Here is an 18,405-nt window from a genome sequence, read left to right on the forward strand (position 1 = left end):
TAACAATAAAGTAAATATTTTTGTAATAAGCTTCCTAACGCCCACATTTAAGTCATCTTTCTCAAGAAACTTCGAAATACTACGGAGCTACAATCAACACAGTTAAAAAACATTAATAGACAACCTTCAAAGATAACAAATTATAATTTACCGTCGAATGGGGAGACGTTTTCAAAGGTCGTTCATCCGAACAAGGGATGAAAAAATAACATAAAATGTTTTCCTTCCATTCAGCTGGTAATCTTCCCACGAATTAATGGAATCTACTGCTGTATAGATTGCCATGCTCATCACGAGTGGTAAGCAAGATGCATTGGTGCAATCTTTGACCCGAATAGGTACCTACCTGTGCATGTTTGCATACACATCTCAGGAAATTAGCGAGAGCTATTGCTACCGTTTCCCACATCTTTTAAATGAGAAAACCTAATCATCTCACATGTCATTAGGATAATCTAGAAATGTTACGTTGTATGTTACAAAATGACTAAATAGAATATGTACAATCTCTTCATAAATACAGGCGGGGTACAACGTGAATAACACATATCCTTGTTTGGCTGTGGAAATATCAGTCCGTGAATATCCATTGAACTATAAATACGAAAGTTAAAATCGAACCAGGGCCTGAAACTGCAATGAACGCAACAGAGGTGTTCTTCAATTATTCACTCTTTGTAAATGTATCTGAACCGATATTTTTTTTCAAAATAAAATTAAATTATAAATTTAAAAAAACCCCCGACCCAAAAAAAGTACGCAATAATTATGACAAAAGGTTAAAAACGCTAAACCCTATAAAAAGCAAAAAATAACTTTTAACACTACGTAAACTAAATTTTGTCGTGTCGGGGGACCGCTCTAATTCATGACTTTAGATACCTACGTGTTTTTTTTTTAAACGAATTTTGTTATTAGGTAGGTATCATTTGATTTATGTAAGTATTTATGAAGGTAAAAAGCGGTCCCCCGACACGTCAAAATTTAGTTTACGTAGTGTTAAAAGTTATTTTTGCTTTTATAGGGTTTAGTTTTTAACCTTTTGTCATAATTATTGCGTACTTTTTTGGTCGGGGTTTTTAAATTTATAATTTAATTTTATTTCATGCTTTTTAAAGGAGCTCCTTAATTTTTCCTTCTTTCATTTAATTTATTTTATCTTAAGATGGGGTCGCTATATGCGATCTCGGCCAAAGGAAGCTGTTTAACAATCCTCATGACAAACTGGCTCTGGGAGAATTGCACAGATTGAGAAACAATACAGATTAACCTTTGGACATTCTAGATTTTCAGCAAAAATATAAATCGGTTTATCCGTTTCATTCCGACATTCCAGGGTTTCATCCGCCACATCCCATTTCCAGCATCAGGTTCTCGTCAATCAGAAACATGAAGAGAACTCGTCAAGACAAATTCAACAAGCCCAAACTCGATGGGTTTACTAAAAGGCAGTTCAGGGTTACGTCTCCTACCTTCGTGCCCTAACAGCAGACCAGCTCAGTGGTTCCAAAAGACATTAGTGTTTCAAATTTCAGATCCCACATATACTTGCAAGTAAACTGAGCGTGTAACATTCCTATCACATCTAGCAAACGAGCTGATGACCTTGAAGACCTGAACCGATTTCCACCAAACATAGCTAAGAACACTCCCGACTGACATACCTTTTAAACAAAAAAAACCGCATTACAATCGGATCATCCGTTTGGGAGCTACGATGCCACATACACACACACACACACACACACACACACAGACACGTCAAACTTATAACACCCCGTCGTTTTTGCGTCGGGGGTTAAAAAGAATCTAATTTTCTTTTTAAATTGCTGGAAAAAGCAAAGAGGTGTAACTGTCGGTGATTTTGAACTTCTTAGTGAATTTCATAGTACGTAATTATTTCGATAGGACAGAAAAATAACTCTTGGATGTAGTGACTGACCAATGACAATAAAAAAGGAATCTCGCAATAAAATAACATCTTCTCACACCTTGAACAAAATTAAATGAAAGATGACTTCAAACTGAACATCATTGCCCTCTATTTCACGCGATCTTCGAGTCTAGATAAACAAACAATAGTTCGTCGATCAAATAAACAAGAAAACGGCAGATTTATCACGACTTTAACATTTCTTATCTGGTTTTTTGGTAACTGTTTCCGCAGCCTCAATGAGGGTCAAGGACGACCATAGACATGACGTGTCTATAATTTTATTGTTCTGAAAGGTCAAGTTCTCATTACATGGCTGACATACGTCAGTGCAAACGTCACTGGAGTTTATATCGTATGATACTTATTATAGAAGTAGTTCTGACATCTCAATACCGTTAAAGTGACGAAGATAGTTTGAGATTTATGAATATCTTCGGAGCTTTTATAGGGGACTCGATCAGTAGCTAATGACCCTAAAATAATAAGTCTATTACCAAGTTTGACTAGAGGATCACATTTATACAGCTTTAAATCAGACAAAAATGATTGAAGATTACGTTTAATTTACATTAACTTAGTTGATTTTTGGTTAATCATTTTAAAGGGAAAATGAATAGATAAAGCTCTGATAAAGGTCATCAGAAACCGACAATTAACGGGCATGACTTCATTAAACAAATTAACATTTCTTATATGTTACTATTGAGCATTGATTCTTACTTAGAAATGATACAAGTTTTCCTTCATAAACTATACTTATAGTAAAGAAGAACTTGGAAGCTTGTTTACCTTGCAAATGAAATAGCAACGGTTAATCAGAATAACTATTCATTTACAGTAATAGTGAATATTCCAGTTTCCATTTTCTATATACATATAAAAGTACGTACAAAGGTACTGCCAACAAAACAAAACAATTTATCTGATAAAGAGATCAAACAACTTGTAATAGATAAGGGAAAATAAAAGGGTCATTTTTTGAATAAACAAGTATCATTTGTATATTGTTTTATTTGAGTACCTGCCTTAACAGCATAATGTATGTCAGGCCTTATTTTGTTTTTGTTATTGCCATCCTTTGCTGTTCCTACGTTTTAAATATGTATGGAATAGTGAAATTCATTCCTCAGGCATGTTTTGATATTCATCGCAGGTACCTACGAATCTCTTAATCGAGTGTTATTTATTAAAGATAAATTATTCGTCTAAGGTCCATTAATTAAACATCTAGTTTATACAAACAACCCTTCAGAAAGCCGCTTACAAAGCGATATTAAAACAAATAACTAACTATTTCGATAACCTTGCCAGTCTAGAAGATCAATAGAATTGTTACATCTGTTCTCAGTTCGCCGACAACTTTCGTTTGTTAAGTTACAAACTTGCGATGATGGGCGATATAACTTGAATGTTTTCATACCTACCCTGGCTGTTATTCATCGCAAAGTTTATTACTTTAGTCAGTATTTACCCACAGGTAACTTCGATTATTGTTGTGAAAGCTTCATTGAAATCTAAGTTTCCTTGAAGAGCTGTCGCTCAGCACTCACTTTCAAAATAATGCAGGAATATATTCGAGAATCCATTACGGGATACCGCTAGAGACAATGCTATTATTCATCCATTAAAAGCCGCGACGTACCACTCGCTGATCTAAAATTCAAAATTTTTGTTGAAACAGATAAATGGAAGGAATATCCTCGTTAAGAGCTGACAGCAAACACTTGACGAATTTATTTGAAATGATAAAGCGATAGATCTCCCTTACGAGTATGTTGGTGTCAAAATTCAGGTACAGTCATCGTAAAGTGACGTTATAAGTGCTCGGTCCTGACGTTTATTAGGATAATATCGTGGTATTAGGAGATATATTTACGAGTAGCGACATCTAGTGAGGCACGTGGGCAGTTTTAACGATGCAAAGCGACTTATCCCTTGTATATGAAGAGAAGACGGTACCAGGTTATTACTGCTCTCGTAAATTGTATGAAAGCTGAATAATGGCCGCTTCAGGTTATTCTGCATACCACGAGTGAGCCACATTTTGCTTTGTAAGATATTTGCAATAAGTGTCTTGCTATCGGCATCGGCAACGTTCAGAAAAAGTTCGTAAGTAAATAAGAAATTATAGGTCTAGCATTTTTACCGTACCTAGAGAATTTTAAGAAAGAAGGTCGCTACAATCTTTCAGAGCAAGACACTGTGTATCACGTTTTCGTGAAAAATGAACACCTAAATGATAATGGCCAAACTCTTCTTAGATAAGAGTGGAGCAAGACTAATGAATTTAAATGCTATTCAATTAAATGCACATGAATAATTCACTAAAAGAATGTTAATGTGGAAAAGAATGCCAGCCTTCCTCGTAGCCCAGATTTGGGGACTTAATTAATTATTTTTTACGACAATTCATCCCATCCTCTCCGTTGTCTTAATGGCGGTTCTCACCGATTGTGAAACAAAGTTCAGCCCGTGCGATTTTTTTTTCGCATTTTTCGGCATCTGGGTTTGTTTAGAGAATGTGATGATGATGATGTCCTCCTAGCCGATTATCGGCTACAGCGGCTGTTCTCATGTAAGGAGATTAGCCAACTGCGCAGGACATAATATAGTGCACAAGCATTGGCGCAGACACAGGTGCACTCCCTATTCCTTCACTCTCATAGCCGGATGGGACGGCAATGCGACACGACCGGAGAGCGATCATTCGCAGGACCGACATTTACGTGCTCTCCGATGCACGGGAAAATCGAATTAAAGAATGTTCTACTGTTTTAGCATGTAATATTTATAGTTAAAAACTAAGCTCCAAGACAATAAGCTTGTTCGAATTAAGCAAGCACCTACGCGTATTTAAAAATAGAATCTACAACAAAGACGATATTTCTAAGAAATCATTTGAAGAATTATCTTAGTAGGCACAATAAAGCCATTTGACGAAAACAAATTAACACTTCCAAATTATCATCAAGGTTGGATTAATAAAAGTTAATGTTGAAGCCCACAATTCTATAAAAAAAAAGAATTTAATTTTATGGTTATTGTTGCCAAATAAAAAATGATTTGGCCAATGGGCGGATTCATTAAGTACAAAGAAGAACAAAGCAATGCGCATGCCAATTGAGAATAGCAAAGAAACATGGAAGCATGGTGTAAACAAGTCGCGTAGTCGCCATTCCGATGGAATTGACTTATAAAGGGAACAGTAAACGAAGCGAAGACCCCATGTTTGTCCGAGGGGTGAACGATCGTTTTACACGCATTCATTCAAACAAACTAAATTGCGTGTACTATTGCGCTGTACTGGAATAGCTTAGACAACACAACGGTACTTGTCTGATAAGTATCTTGTGTAAAAAATTGTAATTTATGCGTTCAATATGTCTTTTCAGATTCACTAGTCGTTATATTAATTAACCCAAACATAAGGTACAAAACGTTTAACATAATCACAAAAAACAATCAATCAACCATACTTAAAATCAATGATCAATACGTTGATTAAGCTACGTACAATATAAATTATAAGTTCATGATTAAACGCCATTATATTTCATTATCACATCTAGAGTCAATAATAATTGCAAATATCAGACAACAGAAGGTATAATTCAAATACATCCTGTTTTTAATATCCTTACTCGTGACTGAACGCTAATAAATATCGTTTAACGTGTTATTATCGGTTAATACTTCAGTAATATTTAACACCTAAGCTTGCTCATTATCGCCATGTCTGTGAGGTGTGAAAGGAATGTGGCGGCCGCGACGCCGCCTAGTCTGCCCCTTACCCACGGCGGATAATTCACACTCCGTTCATGGTCTTTACTTCATTATAGCCAACTTACAAGACAATGTGCACAGTAATTGCACATAGGTATGCTACGGTGCCTATAATAAGTCAAACAACCGCCATTATTTGTGATTTACTAAAATGACGCAATGTAGAAAATACTGCTGATTGCTGACATAGTTGGTATTTGTGCATTATAGTGATGCTCACGCGGAGTAAGGCAGGCGACAATCGGGCGCAGCGCGGCACGTAAATATGTTTGCGTTGGGGCGCGTTACAGTTGCCGCTGATATATTGGATATGTTGGGCGCGCCGCGTCCCACTCTGTCTACCGCCATAATAAATTTTGTGACAAACAATATTCCCCTGTCCTTTGTCTGGTGTGGCCGCGGACGGCATCGATCGCATTGTTAGAGGGTACAATACCTCCCAGACCTCGCTCTAGGTGCTTCTGTTTTCTAACTCACAATACATAAACAAGGAGGACGTATTCAACCGCTTTTATTAGGAAACCTGTAAACAGCCTTACAATTGTTCGGGATAGCTACCTATTTGTCCTAATATGCTGGCGCCCGTAAACAACTACTGAATTAATTTTGGCTAAAATATTTGTTTGCTTCGTATTGTTTGGTCCTTTTAGACGGGTGCGTAAATACAAAAGCTATTACTACAAATTAAGTTGTATTTCTCTCATGTTTCTAAATATATATGTAAGCTTATATTGGGAGTTCAAATAAATGGGAAAACAAATGAGTTTTATATAATAGCTTTGTATTTTCACATTGTAATCCGAAATGGCGTGTAGTGTAGGTACTCAGCTAAGCCGTATAATTGGCTGCTACTGAGACGTATTAGGTACCGCACCCGCCCAACGTATTATAATATTGTGACTAATCTGACCTCCGCTAACCTTATGTGAGGTCACGTCCATCAAGTGTATTTTTTGAATAGTATGAATTTTTGTGGTGGGCGGGTGTTACAACGAATAGTGGCGGTAGTTAGAAGCTATTGTTCTTTATACTGTTTGTAAGCAGTGTTGGCGCGCCCTCGTGCCTCGTGCCTCGCGCCCGTGACTCACGGCGATGCTGATCGAAGTGCCTCGGTCTGTGGGCTCGACTTACGAAACTTCCAAGGAACACCATATTATCTGCGCTTGTTGAGGAAGTTACTCACGGTTTCGTTTCGCAATATCACATTTAACTGATGCATGCTTAGCATTTGAACTATTGTACTTAAGCTTGTAGGATTCCCAGACATATCAGTTAGTCAGGACAGTGTAGAAATTTTACTGCTTAACTTTTTGTGATGATGTGTACTTTTCTTGAGATTTTGAACTTTTGAGTGTAGCTCAAATAGCCTTCTCTGCTGTAGATCATGTATATGTTCTATATATATACCTCTAGATAATGGTATAAAAACTTGTTAACTCAGTTCAAACTGAAAATGATTTGAAACCGACCTCAACCTATTTGGGTAATATCTAGGAGATTGATGAGTCAAGCGAAATATGCGTCATGCGAACGTTGCATAATTAGGAATAGTTACACTACGAACATAGTTACGTCTCATTAGTGCAACAATGCCTGACGGGTTGCTGTTAATACGGCATTAGTGGCAAATAGGCGAGAAGTGAATTTTAGGGCTCGTAAAGTTAAATTTATTGCACAACTCACGGTTCGCGTTGTTAGTCCATATCTATGTACGTAGCGCCGTAGTATCGTAGAACTATGGACCGTGTAACCAGAAATTATTGATAGTGTGATTGTATTGGAAAATCATAACTCCCGTAGTCCTTGAGTAACTATGCTACGATTCATGACCTGTTTTTCCGCTGTGTATTGCCGCGTAGCAAAGTCGTAGCGCGCGTAGCAAACAATTTGATTTCCCATTATGAATTTCGTACAGGTATTTCATTTAAAACCGGGAAAGCATTTTTAATCTCTCCGAAATGGTAAATGGCTTTGGTGTTTTTTTATTCTCTGAAGTTATTTTTCCTATAACATTTTATTATAAATTCAATTTGTATATGAAGTGTGTAATACCTAATTACATTAAATCCTATCACATATACTTTTAGGTATTCTATAACGATTTTTTATCCATTCTGTGGTTTAGCCACAGGAATTATTTTTCGTTTTCATAATTGGAACATCATGTCTTAAGCATAGATAAAGTACGTGTCAATGGCTCCGCTTCCGATCAAATTAAAGGTTGCCGTTCTTAGCAAAACCTTTAACTAAAAGAAGATAGAATATTTGACAAAATGAAACTTATTTATCGTCACGTCATGAACAAAAAGAAAAAAAATAGTTTAATGTGTGACCGGGATCATTGCTGCCAACCTAACTCTGTTTATGTTTTAAATGCTGTTTTCCACGCATTTATGATTGTTTATAAAATACTGTAATAAACATTTTATTTTTGCGTAATTCTTACATTTTTATTTGATCTTACCAACCGTCACTTTTTTAAAGGGTTTTTAAGCTTTCAAATAAATAATCATAACATTATATCCTTTCAAAGTGAATGACAAGAACGAATCTACGGCCAAGGTGAAGGGAATTAAAGGTCAGAGGTATACCGCACATACATAATATAATGATCAGTTTCAGCTATTAGACATCGGCATTCGAACACGATTTATTAGTCATTAGGTATGTTAAGCATGTTCTCGTATGAACCTTTCGTTCCACATGCTTGTAATTTGCATGCAATGTAAACGAGACAATGAGATAATTATGCGCTTGTCTGAGTATCTGTATTAATAGATTATTTTGGTCTGGTTTTAATTTCTTTACTACTAAAATACCTAGGTATATTGTCTCAAAAGGACATAAATAAAAGTATTATGGCCGTGCATATTTTCAAATGGGACATTTTTTAAAAGAGATGCCTACGGACAAAATCGGCTCAATAGTCGAATCTGTCCCTAGCATCTATTTTGGTACCTGAGTAAAATGATAGTATCACATCGTACAAGGACAAATCACCTCCAGTTATTTAACCCGACCCACACATAACGAGCTATTTTCTAGTAGCAAGACCTATTCTCACACAATTTGAAGAAAAGGAAATTTCAATTTAAGTGCAAAACGGAACCGCAAAGAATTCGCAAAATGTTCACAGGTTTCCGATTTGAATATGATCACATCAGCAGGTACGCCATCACTCAGGTACAGTCAGATCACGTCAAAGTAGTAAAATAATAAAACTTTATCCTTCACGTCAACGTTTTGAATAAAATGCAAAACGTGTCTGGGATGCAGCCAAAACGGCTCCGCGCTAGTCTCGGCCCCTTCTCATCTGGAAAATTGTGCTTTCCCAACTAAACCGTTATTTATTACCAACTAGTTGCCGCAGCCTCGCATCCAGCGCAGATTATAACACGGAAATCAACTTAACTGCTGATTTAGAATGAATGAGAGTGTAATCTATGCCCTGCCAACTTCCTCACTGCAACATTGCACTTCTATAATAATAAAAACAACAATGGAAATTACCTTCATCGAATTAAATGACATGTTCAAAGAGAATACCAATGGGCTAGACATTTTTTGCTAAATCGTTTACTATGCTAATAATGAGACACAACTGTTAATTTTGTAGTTAAGATTCTGTGCACCGTTAGTCAATTTACGTTTAGTCTACTACATGAGGTGGTAACCAATAAGGAAGATTAAAAATCTATAGCACGTCTTATGCAAAATACTATTTTAAAAACAGTATCTTACAAAAATACTATCTTATCAAACTTAAAAACAGTAGCTGAAAATAATTTCCCCAATAAGAAAGTGCCGAGTGGGTAACCCGGCGCGTCAGTGCCCGTCCTCGAGAGCTTGTTTACTTAACATAATATTCTGCGCAGACTACGAATTCACTCGTATCCTTGCGTTTTATTGAATCAAAAACCTTCGCTACAAATGCATCTAATTCAGACTCTCCACACTATATTGCGAACTTTCCCCACCTCCCTTCGCAAGTTTTATCCAAACAAAGAATAAACATTGAGCTTTTGCATTATTTACGGTCATTTGTATCAGTTTTGCTTAGCAAGTTCTTTATCGGTTTCAGTCGGGAGGGCATTTCTGTGGGCAGCCCTTGTTCGCCCAAACTTGGAATATAAATTTGGCCCCGAGCCTGCGCGTTGTTTGTCCGACAATAGGCACGGTTGCCAACATAAATTATCGGACAACATTCGTCTCTAGTTTACCGACAACGATCGCCAAATATTTACATACCTTGCTGGTACAATATACTGATAGTTTGTAACGAAATATTCTTTCTCCATTCGGTTTTCTGAACAAATAACAATGCGCTGTTAGGTGGGGTGTCTATACAGAAACTTATTCATAGAGTGAGTAATAGGATTGAAGATATTTTTCCTTATAAGCAAAGTGAAGAAAATGATGCATTGTCGCGCATCTGTACATTTCCAAGGCGAGGATTATAGCCTTTATAAGACGTCTGGAAATCTGAAAAGAGGCTTACGCTTTCGGTACTGAATAGAAACTCGTAAAACATTCTGGAAAATCCCGATTTACGTTCCCATAATACTACACACACCTGAGTGAAATACTTGACTACTTTACTAGTTTATTTATTTACTAGACTATTGCTGTGCAAATTCTAGAACAGGGCTATAAACTCTAAGGGCTCACTTAAGGGTTATAAATTCCACCCACCGCCGCTAATGCTGTAATGATGTCATTAGTCTTTCAAGATCGTTTTATCTCGACTTATATTATTGGTTGTGCGTATAATAACGCAAATGCAATTGATCGTCATAATATTCCTTTGTACTTGAATCTCTTTCTTAAGAAAGGGAAGCATCTAAATATTGCGTAAAGCTGATCCATCTCGGATCACTGTTATGGAACGTAATGCACATTCACACATATCTTCCTAATGCCGAATGAGAATGGGAAATGGTGATCGCCAATCTTAATGATTTCTTCAACTCGGAATTGGCGGAGATGACTTGCTATAACCATAACAAGTGATTTCTGACGATCACAATCATACCTCATCATATTTTTATTACAAACTTTTGTGTTTACCTTAATTTTAAACGCAACCTTGCAATGTTAATGATGCTTAGAGCTGCATATCTCGTGATTCAATTAAACCTCATTAGCGATTGCTTGTTAGGTAAACTTTTGTGAGAAAGTCTGCAAAAATATTCATACTCGTTACCTCCCGTCCATTACGTTGCCTTCCGCTCTTTTGTGCAATTTTAAGGCTGCGAATAATGAAACTCGCATAAATAATTGTACAATTTAATTAATATCTTTAATAAAACATGCAGTCGCTGCGATCGGCATTCTGAAACAAAAATATTTCTGTGAGCAATGACTATTGTGTATAATTTAATTTCAATGAATGTTCAGAAAATCGCGTGATAATATTCTGTGTGTTGGCATATGATAATATAATATAGTGGCTAATGTATTATTTATGTTGGCTATCATTACGGTTTTGGTGTGTATAGTGCGTATAATTAATTATCATGGATCATGCGGGGTCGTGTAGGAGTTGCGCACACTCGCGTATGGTTGTACGCCTCATTAAATTTTGTTTGAATAGAGGGATGAACCGACCGGCTGCCTACTTGGTCAGATACAGGTTGTACTGCCAGCAAAAATAGCTTCAATTGTCTGAATTTTAAAATAAAACTTTAAATTACTGTAAATATACTACTTACAGCAAAACAGTAGTTACGACTAAACAATTTATGGATTTTTTCAACTATAATAATTCTGTGTCATCAAGGCAAGGTATACCAATTTGTAAACTGACATTAAAGGGACCGTGCCATACACCCAAAAACATCGTTCAGTTTTTCGAGACAAAGAGTGTCGCATCAATGCCTACATATCATACCAAAATAATTTACTTCTGGTAACCTTTACATTTAAGTACCTTAATAGCTTAGGATTGTCTTCAAAAACGATGTAACACAAAACGACCTCCACGCTAGCTCACCACTAATTCCGGAAAGCGTTTAGTTTCATCCTTCACGTTGTGACAATACAATAGAATTAAACACTCACAAGTTACACCGGTTTTTGTTACGACTGCACAAGTGGACATGTTGCACTTTGTGAGACAAGGTTCAAGTTCCGTATTTTAGTCTGAGGAAGACATAAAAACTAAGTTATGGCAACGTTAAGTGTCCATGTAGGTAGATGTGTATCTTATTCCTACTAAAAATGTAACAGGTTAACCTGGTTATGACACTACGCACTCATGCAAATTGGGCGAGAAGAAAACTCTATTTAACTGGCATCTTACAAAGCCTCATACATTTTGGCATTAAATCCGAAAATATTACATACTGAAACCTGAAAATGCCGACCGTACCCAGTATAGGAGCATCGGCTGAATAGTTCCAGACGAGAGGGAGCCACAAACATCACCGCTCCATCACCGCGCCATCTCGCGAGCAAACACTTGCATACCGTCGGGCGTCGGCCATTCACGCACGCACACATACACGCCCACACTAAACCCTCCACGCGACCATAAAGGAACAGGGTCTTTCAACGCGCACTCCTGTCTTATGATCGAGTACGTAATAGCTGCTTATTCACCACTGAAAGTACGCGACGACTTACATAATGGACGGATAATCTGTCATTTTTAGGGCATAGACCGGTCTTGAAATTGTTAGAGCTTTTAATAAAGTATCTAGAATTATTTTCATAGAGAATATAATATTTATTTTATAATTTAACTCTAAAGCCTGAATATCATAATCTGGATAGCCCGATAGTTCAAATACGTTCAACTGATTGAATACAATCGCACCAGTGAAGGCATTTAGTGCAAGTCGGTACATAATATTACTCTATAAATTCTCTTACCCATTGCAATGCACTCGGTGCCAACAATCGGAACTCACTAAGCATTCAAATGGTTTCAATACGTTCCGCTATGCAGGCCCGTCTGTGCTCGTGGTAGGCACAATGGATGCCAATCTGCCCGGGAATTTGGCTTGGACGCATCCACCTATACACGTAGAGCTTCGTCCCTAGAGATGTCACGTTGAGAGGTGTGGTATGCACTTAATTACATGTACTGGTCTCAAGTCCTCACTCGAAGTTCGTGCCATCCGTGATATGGTATACACGTCAAAAACCAATTAAACCATACATTTAATAGGATTTCCATTTCAAATTATTCGAACAAAGAGTCAAGAGTTCAACCGAGGACGCCCATATTTCTGAGAATTCTCTCACTAATGTTAGCGGCCTTAAGATTAGTCCCTCGAACTGCGCCTTCAAATGCCAAAACCCCACAAAGGATGCCAATCGTGAATTGCCAGCCGCAATCATTGGGAACATCGTAAATTATACAGCTTTATAAACAGCCGACACTGAAATGTACTACAACGTTTTATGACTGGAGGGAGCTACTGCTTAATAAAGATAATATGAAATAATGCCTCAAGTAGCTACCTTATTTAAATCTGAAGGAATTCCTTAAACAATAACTGTTGTTTTAATAAAATGATTATGGAACATCAAGCCGAATATGATTCCGATTCTTAAATAGTCAATACGTTCCAACCGAAATCAATGTAAAATTACTTATCGCCCGAATAAATGAATGCCGTTAATATATTTCCGAATTGAATTAAAATAACAATGTTTTAATGTGTTGGGATGCCATAATAATTACGGAGGCAATGAGCAATCGGCCAAACATGTTTATATTAAAATTTGTATTGGTTTTGTGCAATGAAATCGGTCGGCCGCCGAAATGAGACGAGCGACCGCGGCTCGACGTTTTGCATATCGACTGATTATTTTGTCCGTCGATGCGTTGCGGTTCACAGGTTGATTTCGTATTCATTCATATGAACATTAACATAATAAATATGAGAATCTACGTGTACAGTTTCATATTGCTGTCTCTGTGTAATATTCATGTTATTTGTTTGGTAGTCAAATTTTATGGCATAACAATAAGTACACATCGAAAACAGGGCTATTATTTTCAATAACTTATTTAAATTTCATCTGTTATATACTCCACCTATATTCTCCCTCAAATACTACCCATACTAACTTCCCTATGTAATACCTACCCCTACTTCATATGTACCTACTGTCTTATGTGTACATGAATGGGAATGTGTATTTCCAGTCCATTCTTTTTTAGGGAGCGGATGCTCCTGACTTGAAGAGCGATTAGATCTAGTTTTTGCTCCTAGCTAAATGAATAGAGCAATGAAGCTCAGTTAATCTACTAAAATCACAGATATCATTTTAAAGTCGATTTTATGAATTACTAGATATAAAAAACCTTTTTATATGCAATTTCCTTTCCTCGTCTGTTGTAGCACATTATATGCGTAAGATTTTTGTAGGGAAATAAAAGTGAATTTTATTTTTGTTTAAATAAATTCTTAACAGCGTATTTCTATTGTTTCAGCTTTCAACACAGAATGAGGTTGTCCTACGAAATGAGAATACTCTAGCAGGCATCCATCTAATTTGCGGACAGTATCGACTCAGCCGCCATGGATCGAAGACTAATTGCTGTTTTGGCGGTTACCGCCCATTTATGTAAGTGAGCTTCAGTATTGGAACTTTGGTTTAATAAAATATCGGTACGACCAACGACTGTGAAAACATCACCTACAAAATTAAATGAGGATCAGAGTAACATTTAACTTGATCGTAATATTGCCAACACGAAACCCATGGAACAGAATTAAATTAGAATTAGCGTAAAAGTTCTTTCTTATGTTAAAACACAAAATTAATGTAAATATAAGGTCATAAAGAATATTGTATTATTATATTGGCAGGCAAAAGATTTGAAAGGAGATTTCGTGTATTCAGTTTCGTAGTATTCAAAGGGAAATAGGTAAAACTACTCCAATATCCAAACTAATATCATAAATTCCTTTGGCAGGGTACCATAAGCGTGAATTCTGTAGAATTTGTTTAGAAAATATTTCCCCACAAATATTTTCGATGACGAAAATATTCCAATAAATTCATATTACTCTAGTAAATATATTTCTAAAAGTTTGAATGGAACTTACAGAATGCGTAAATAGAGTAAACATGTCAATGCGAAAACTCATGAATAAGGATTACCGACTAAAAGCTCGTGAGAATATGTGTGAACGTGTTTTTGAAGGACAAAAAATACAGAAAGGTTTCGGGTAAAGTAATTGAAAGTACATAGATTGGAATAGTGGAGGGCGGGAGAGGGCCGCGATCCGTATCTAAGGTGGACTATCTCAGCCCACTTGCCAGCAAATGGCGCGGAAGTAACAAGGATATAGCGACACGATCCTTGAATTTGTTACTCACTTTCCAATGCCAGAGTCACTACTGAAATTTTATATTGTTACGAGCATACGAATAGGAGTCAGTTTTGTACGTTCAGTTCAAATTGCGTGCCAACATTCAAACTATCATATTCCCATATATTTTATTTTACATCACGTTGTAAAAGTTGAAACGACAGTGTTAAAGACTATTTGCATTTCAAACATTTTAGATACATGGTCACGCTCTTTTCGGTAAACGGTTAACCTGCCACAGACAAATGGGTTCGCGGAACTCATTTAATTATTTGTGGCAGATTTGGGTTCGGAACATAGTTTAGACTTTTAGAAGTCCCTTTTTGTAGCGTTGAATCTATGTTAAGTAACAACTGTCTTTGGTGGTGTTTGTTTTGCTGAAACAAATGACTGCTTTTGTTTTCTACCAATCCATCAATCTAATCCTTCTACGACACATCACATATATTCCAATACCATAGGTATGTTAAGCTTTGACTAGAGTAAGTTTATTTACTTAGAGAAAAACGGTAAAGCTACAATCCAATCCCACCCATGTCATTAGACAGGGTCCCCATTCAAGATGAAGCGAATTTATTTTCATATGAACAACTTTTTTTCGTTCACACATCATTAGCTTAACTATGGCCGTATCTCGACAATGACTTTGTTTGTAAACACTCGCTCTTTTTTAAGCCATATGAAGGTAGTATCACAGATCATTTGCCAGCCAATGGCACCGAAGTAACGCCGTTACTGACTTTTAGCCTTTATCAATACATTCTGCTCTGAGTTTTCAACATAAAAACTCTTGTAAGTGATCTTCGTATGCTGGAGTACACCAACTTAGGGTGTTTGTTTTTATGCATTGCCATATTGCCATATTGTAGGAAGATACATAAAAGTCTTTTAACCCTCCCGTTTAAGAGACAAATTGAATTGCAAACAAATGCTATCCACTACAAATATTTTTTATTTAAATTACAGGTAGTGTAGTATTAGCCGATGGACCCGTCTACGATGGACAAGGAAAGCCGATCAACCCCGCGCCTGCTGGCAACTTCCTCACACAAACTGTTTATGGATTTTTGGACTTCACCACTACGATAGGCAACACTGTCATGGTCTTCTCGCCTCAATCTGCGCCACCACCAGGTCGTTTCTTTGTCTTACTTAATACATGTATTTTCTGTTATGTTAATACACTTACGTTAAAGTGCTAAATATAAGAATTTTTAATACTTTTGAAAATTTTATGACAGTGAACTCACAAACTTTTTCTTTAACTTTCAGAACCACCGAAAACCGAAAAATCTGTGCAAGAAAACATAATCGAAACTAAACCACCTCCACCATCAGTTACGAGCGTCAAGCCTGAAGCAATCAAACCAAGCAAAATTTCCGATAAAGATAAAACCAACAAGCCCGCCGCTCCTGTAGTTGTATCCAGTGCCGTTAACGTAGTATCATCCCCACCGAAAAAAGAAAGCAAATCTCCAAACGTGCCTAAATCTGCTGTAAAAGAACAAAAACAGATCATAACAAAAGTTGAAGTAGTAGCAGGACCTTCAAAAATAGTTGAAAGTAGCTCACCTAAGCAATCTGGCCAAAAGTCAAACAAACAAAACTCACAATCGAATAATGCAAAGAACAAGAAAAATGAGGGAGTAAAATCTATCACTAGTGTCGTGAGCAGCAAAGTTGAAGTAAAACAAGGACCTCCACCATCGATAGTCAGTTCTAAAGTCAGTAGCGTTGTTTCAGTTAAATCCAGCAAAGTTATAGAGGAACCTGCAATTTTAATTACTAACAATAACATTGGCGAGCCTGAGTACGACTTCCTATCACGTCAGCCTTCTGAGTTTGTTGAAGAAACTTACAAGGTTATTAACATCCGTCCGTCAAAGGTGCCTGGCCAAAAACCAAAACACGGGCACAAAAACAGGCACCAGCCAACTCCGCCACCTGAAGATGACGACGATCATCCTCTTGGATTGGTGACAACACTCGGAGGCACTATCGTTAAAGATGGTCTTACAACAGTTCATGAAACTAGTGTTATTGGTACGTTTATATCTGGAAAATATGCTCAAGTGCTGAACAGCAACTCAAAAGTACTCCCACAATCCGGTCATCGAGGAAAAATTTCTCCCAGTCCAACACATAGAATATTAAAGACTGTTGGACCGTCCATATCTAAAAACCACAGACAGCACTTAGAACCAACTCCATCAATTAGTGACGACGACAGCAGCTTCAGCAAGACAACACGTAGACAAAACAATGGTGGAGGTTCATTTAAAAATCGCCACAGACAACAAAACAATGCTGAAAGTGAAAGCCATAGCAGCCCACCTCCGGTTCAGAGCAAAAAGTTCAAAAACAGAAACAATAATTCTCAACGGAATTCGCAAAGGTAACACAGGAATTAATATTTTACTTTAATCTTTTGGAACTTAATAATATCAGTGAAACATAATTCATAACATAACTATGTTTTTGCTATTTCTGTGCATGACTTTCTAATCTTTAAAGATATCTCAGTTGAAAAACATTTGAAGCATGTATTAATTCTGTAGTTAGAGCATATAGCGTCAACTAAACTTCCATGTCCAAACCAAACGTCGTACTATTGCCGACAATCATATCTAAACAAAAACTATCACTGCATGAAACTCTAGCTTACCGCCATAATTTTTTTGATTAAATAAAAAGGAAATGATTGTGATCATCGGCAATTGTAAATATTTTATTTTCAGTACACGGTTTGGTCGACCCGTGAATACGCCTCAACTGGCAACCGTCTCTGTTTTCAGTGAAACAACAACCTCATCCTTTTCTAATAGAAGGAAAAGCAACCGTAACTCAGGACATAAGACTACCGTAACGCCGTCGAGCAACAACGACAGCCAGTCCAAACGCGGATTCAAACCTCGGGTTCAACCCACCCCTGTTGAACAAGTGACTCCAGCCGCTTCAACCAGTGTGTATAAATTTAAGTTGAATCGCGCACCGGGATCCGGCCGCTGGCAATACAAAACAAGCCCAAAGCCTAAAGTGACCATACGCAAGCTTAACGCTGACGACGAACAACAAACAACGCCTAATTCAAATCCGCTTCTTGATGATACGCAAAGCAATGATATCTCGCCACAAGCAAGGTCTGATAATGATTTAGAACTATCAGGTTCACAGAGTGGTCCTGGTACTCTTCTTGAAAATGACACCGAGGACAACTCTATTGAGAAACCGCCGCCAGTGGAAACTTTGAAAGTTGAAATATCTACTCCCGCTGATTTCCGAGATGTTTATTATGAAATTGCTACGATCAAGTCTCCTTACACATTCCAGGTAATCTTGGTTTACATTTTTATT

The 18,405-nt window shown here is 37.1% G+C and overlaps 1 protein-coding gene across 4 annotated transcripts in view; it reads left to right on the forward strand.

The window, feature by feature from the left end:
- The window catches only part of LOC110371808 (uncharacterized), a 115,178-nt gene that overhangs the window by 94,993 nt on the left and 1,780 nt on the right, over positions 1-18,405 (forward strand). For 2 of the 4 annotated variants that reach the window (XM_021328204.3, XM_021328205.3), the window contains 4 exons: positions 14,166-14,299; positions 16,018-16,185; positions 16,324-17,446; positions 17,790-18,381. In XM_021328204.3, coding sequence (XP_021183879.1) covers positions 14,254-14,299; positions 16,018-16,185; positions 16,324-17,446; positions 17,790-18,381 — 1,929 coding nt within the window. In that variant the 5' untranslated portion in view covers positions 14,166-14,253. The remainder of the gene's footprint in view (positions 1-14,165; positions 14,300-16,017; positions 16,186-16,323; positions 17,447-17,789; positions 18,382-18,405) is intronic. The other 2 variants (XM_021328207.3, XM_021328206.3) reach the window with 2 other exon arrangements.

Source organism: Helicoverpa armigera, chromosome 10 (assembly GCF_030705265.1).
Source record: "Helicoverpa armigera isolate CAAS_96S chromosome 10, ASM3070526v1, whole genome shotgun sequence".
Taxonomy (NCBI): Eukaryota; Metazoa; Arthropoda; class Insecta; order Lepidoptera; family Noctuidae; genus Helicoverpa; species Helicoverpa armigera.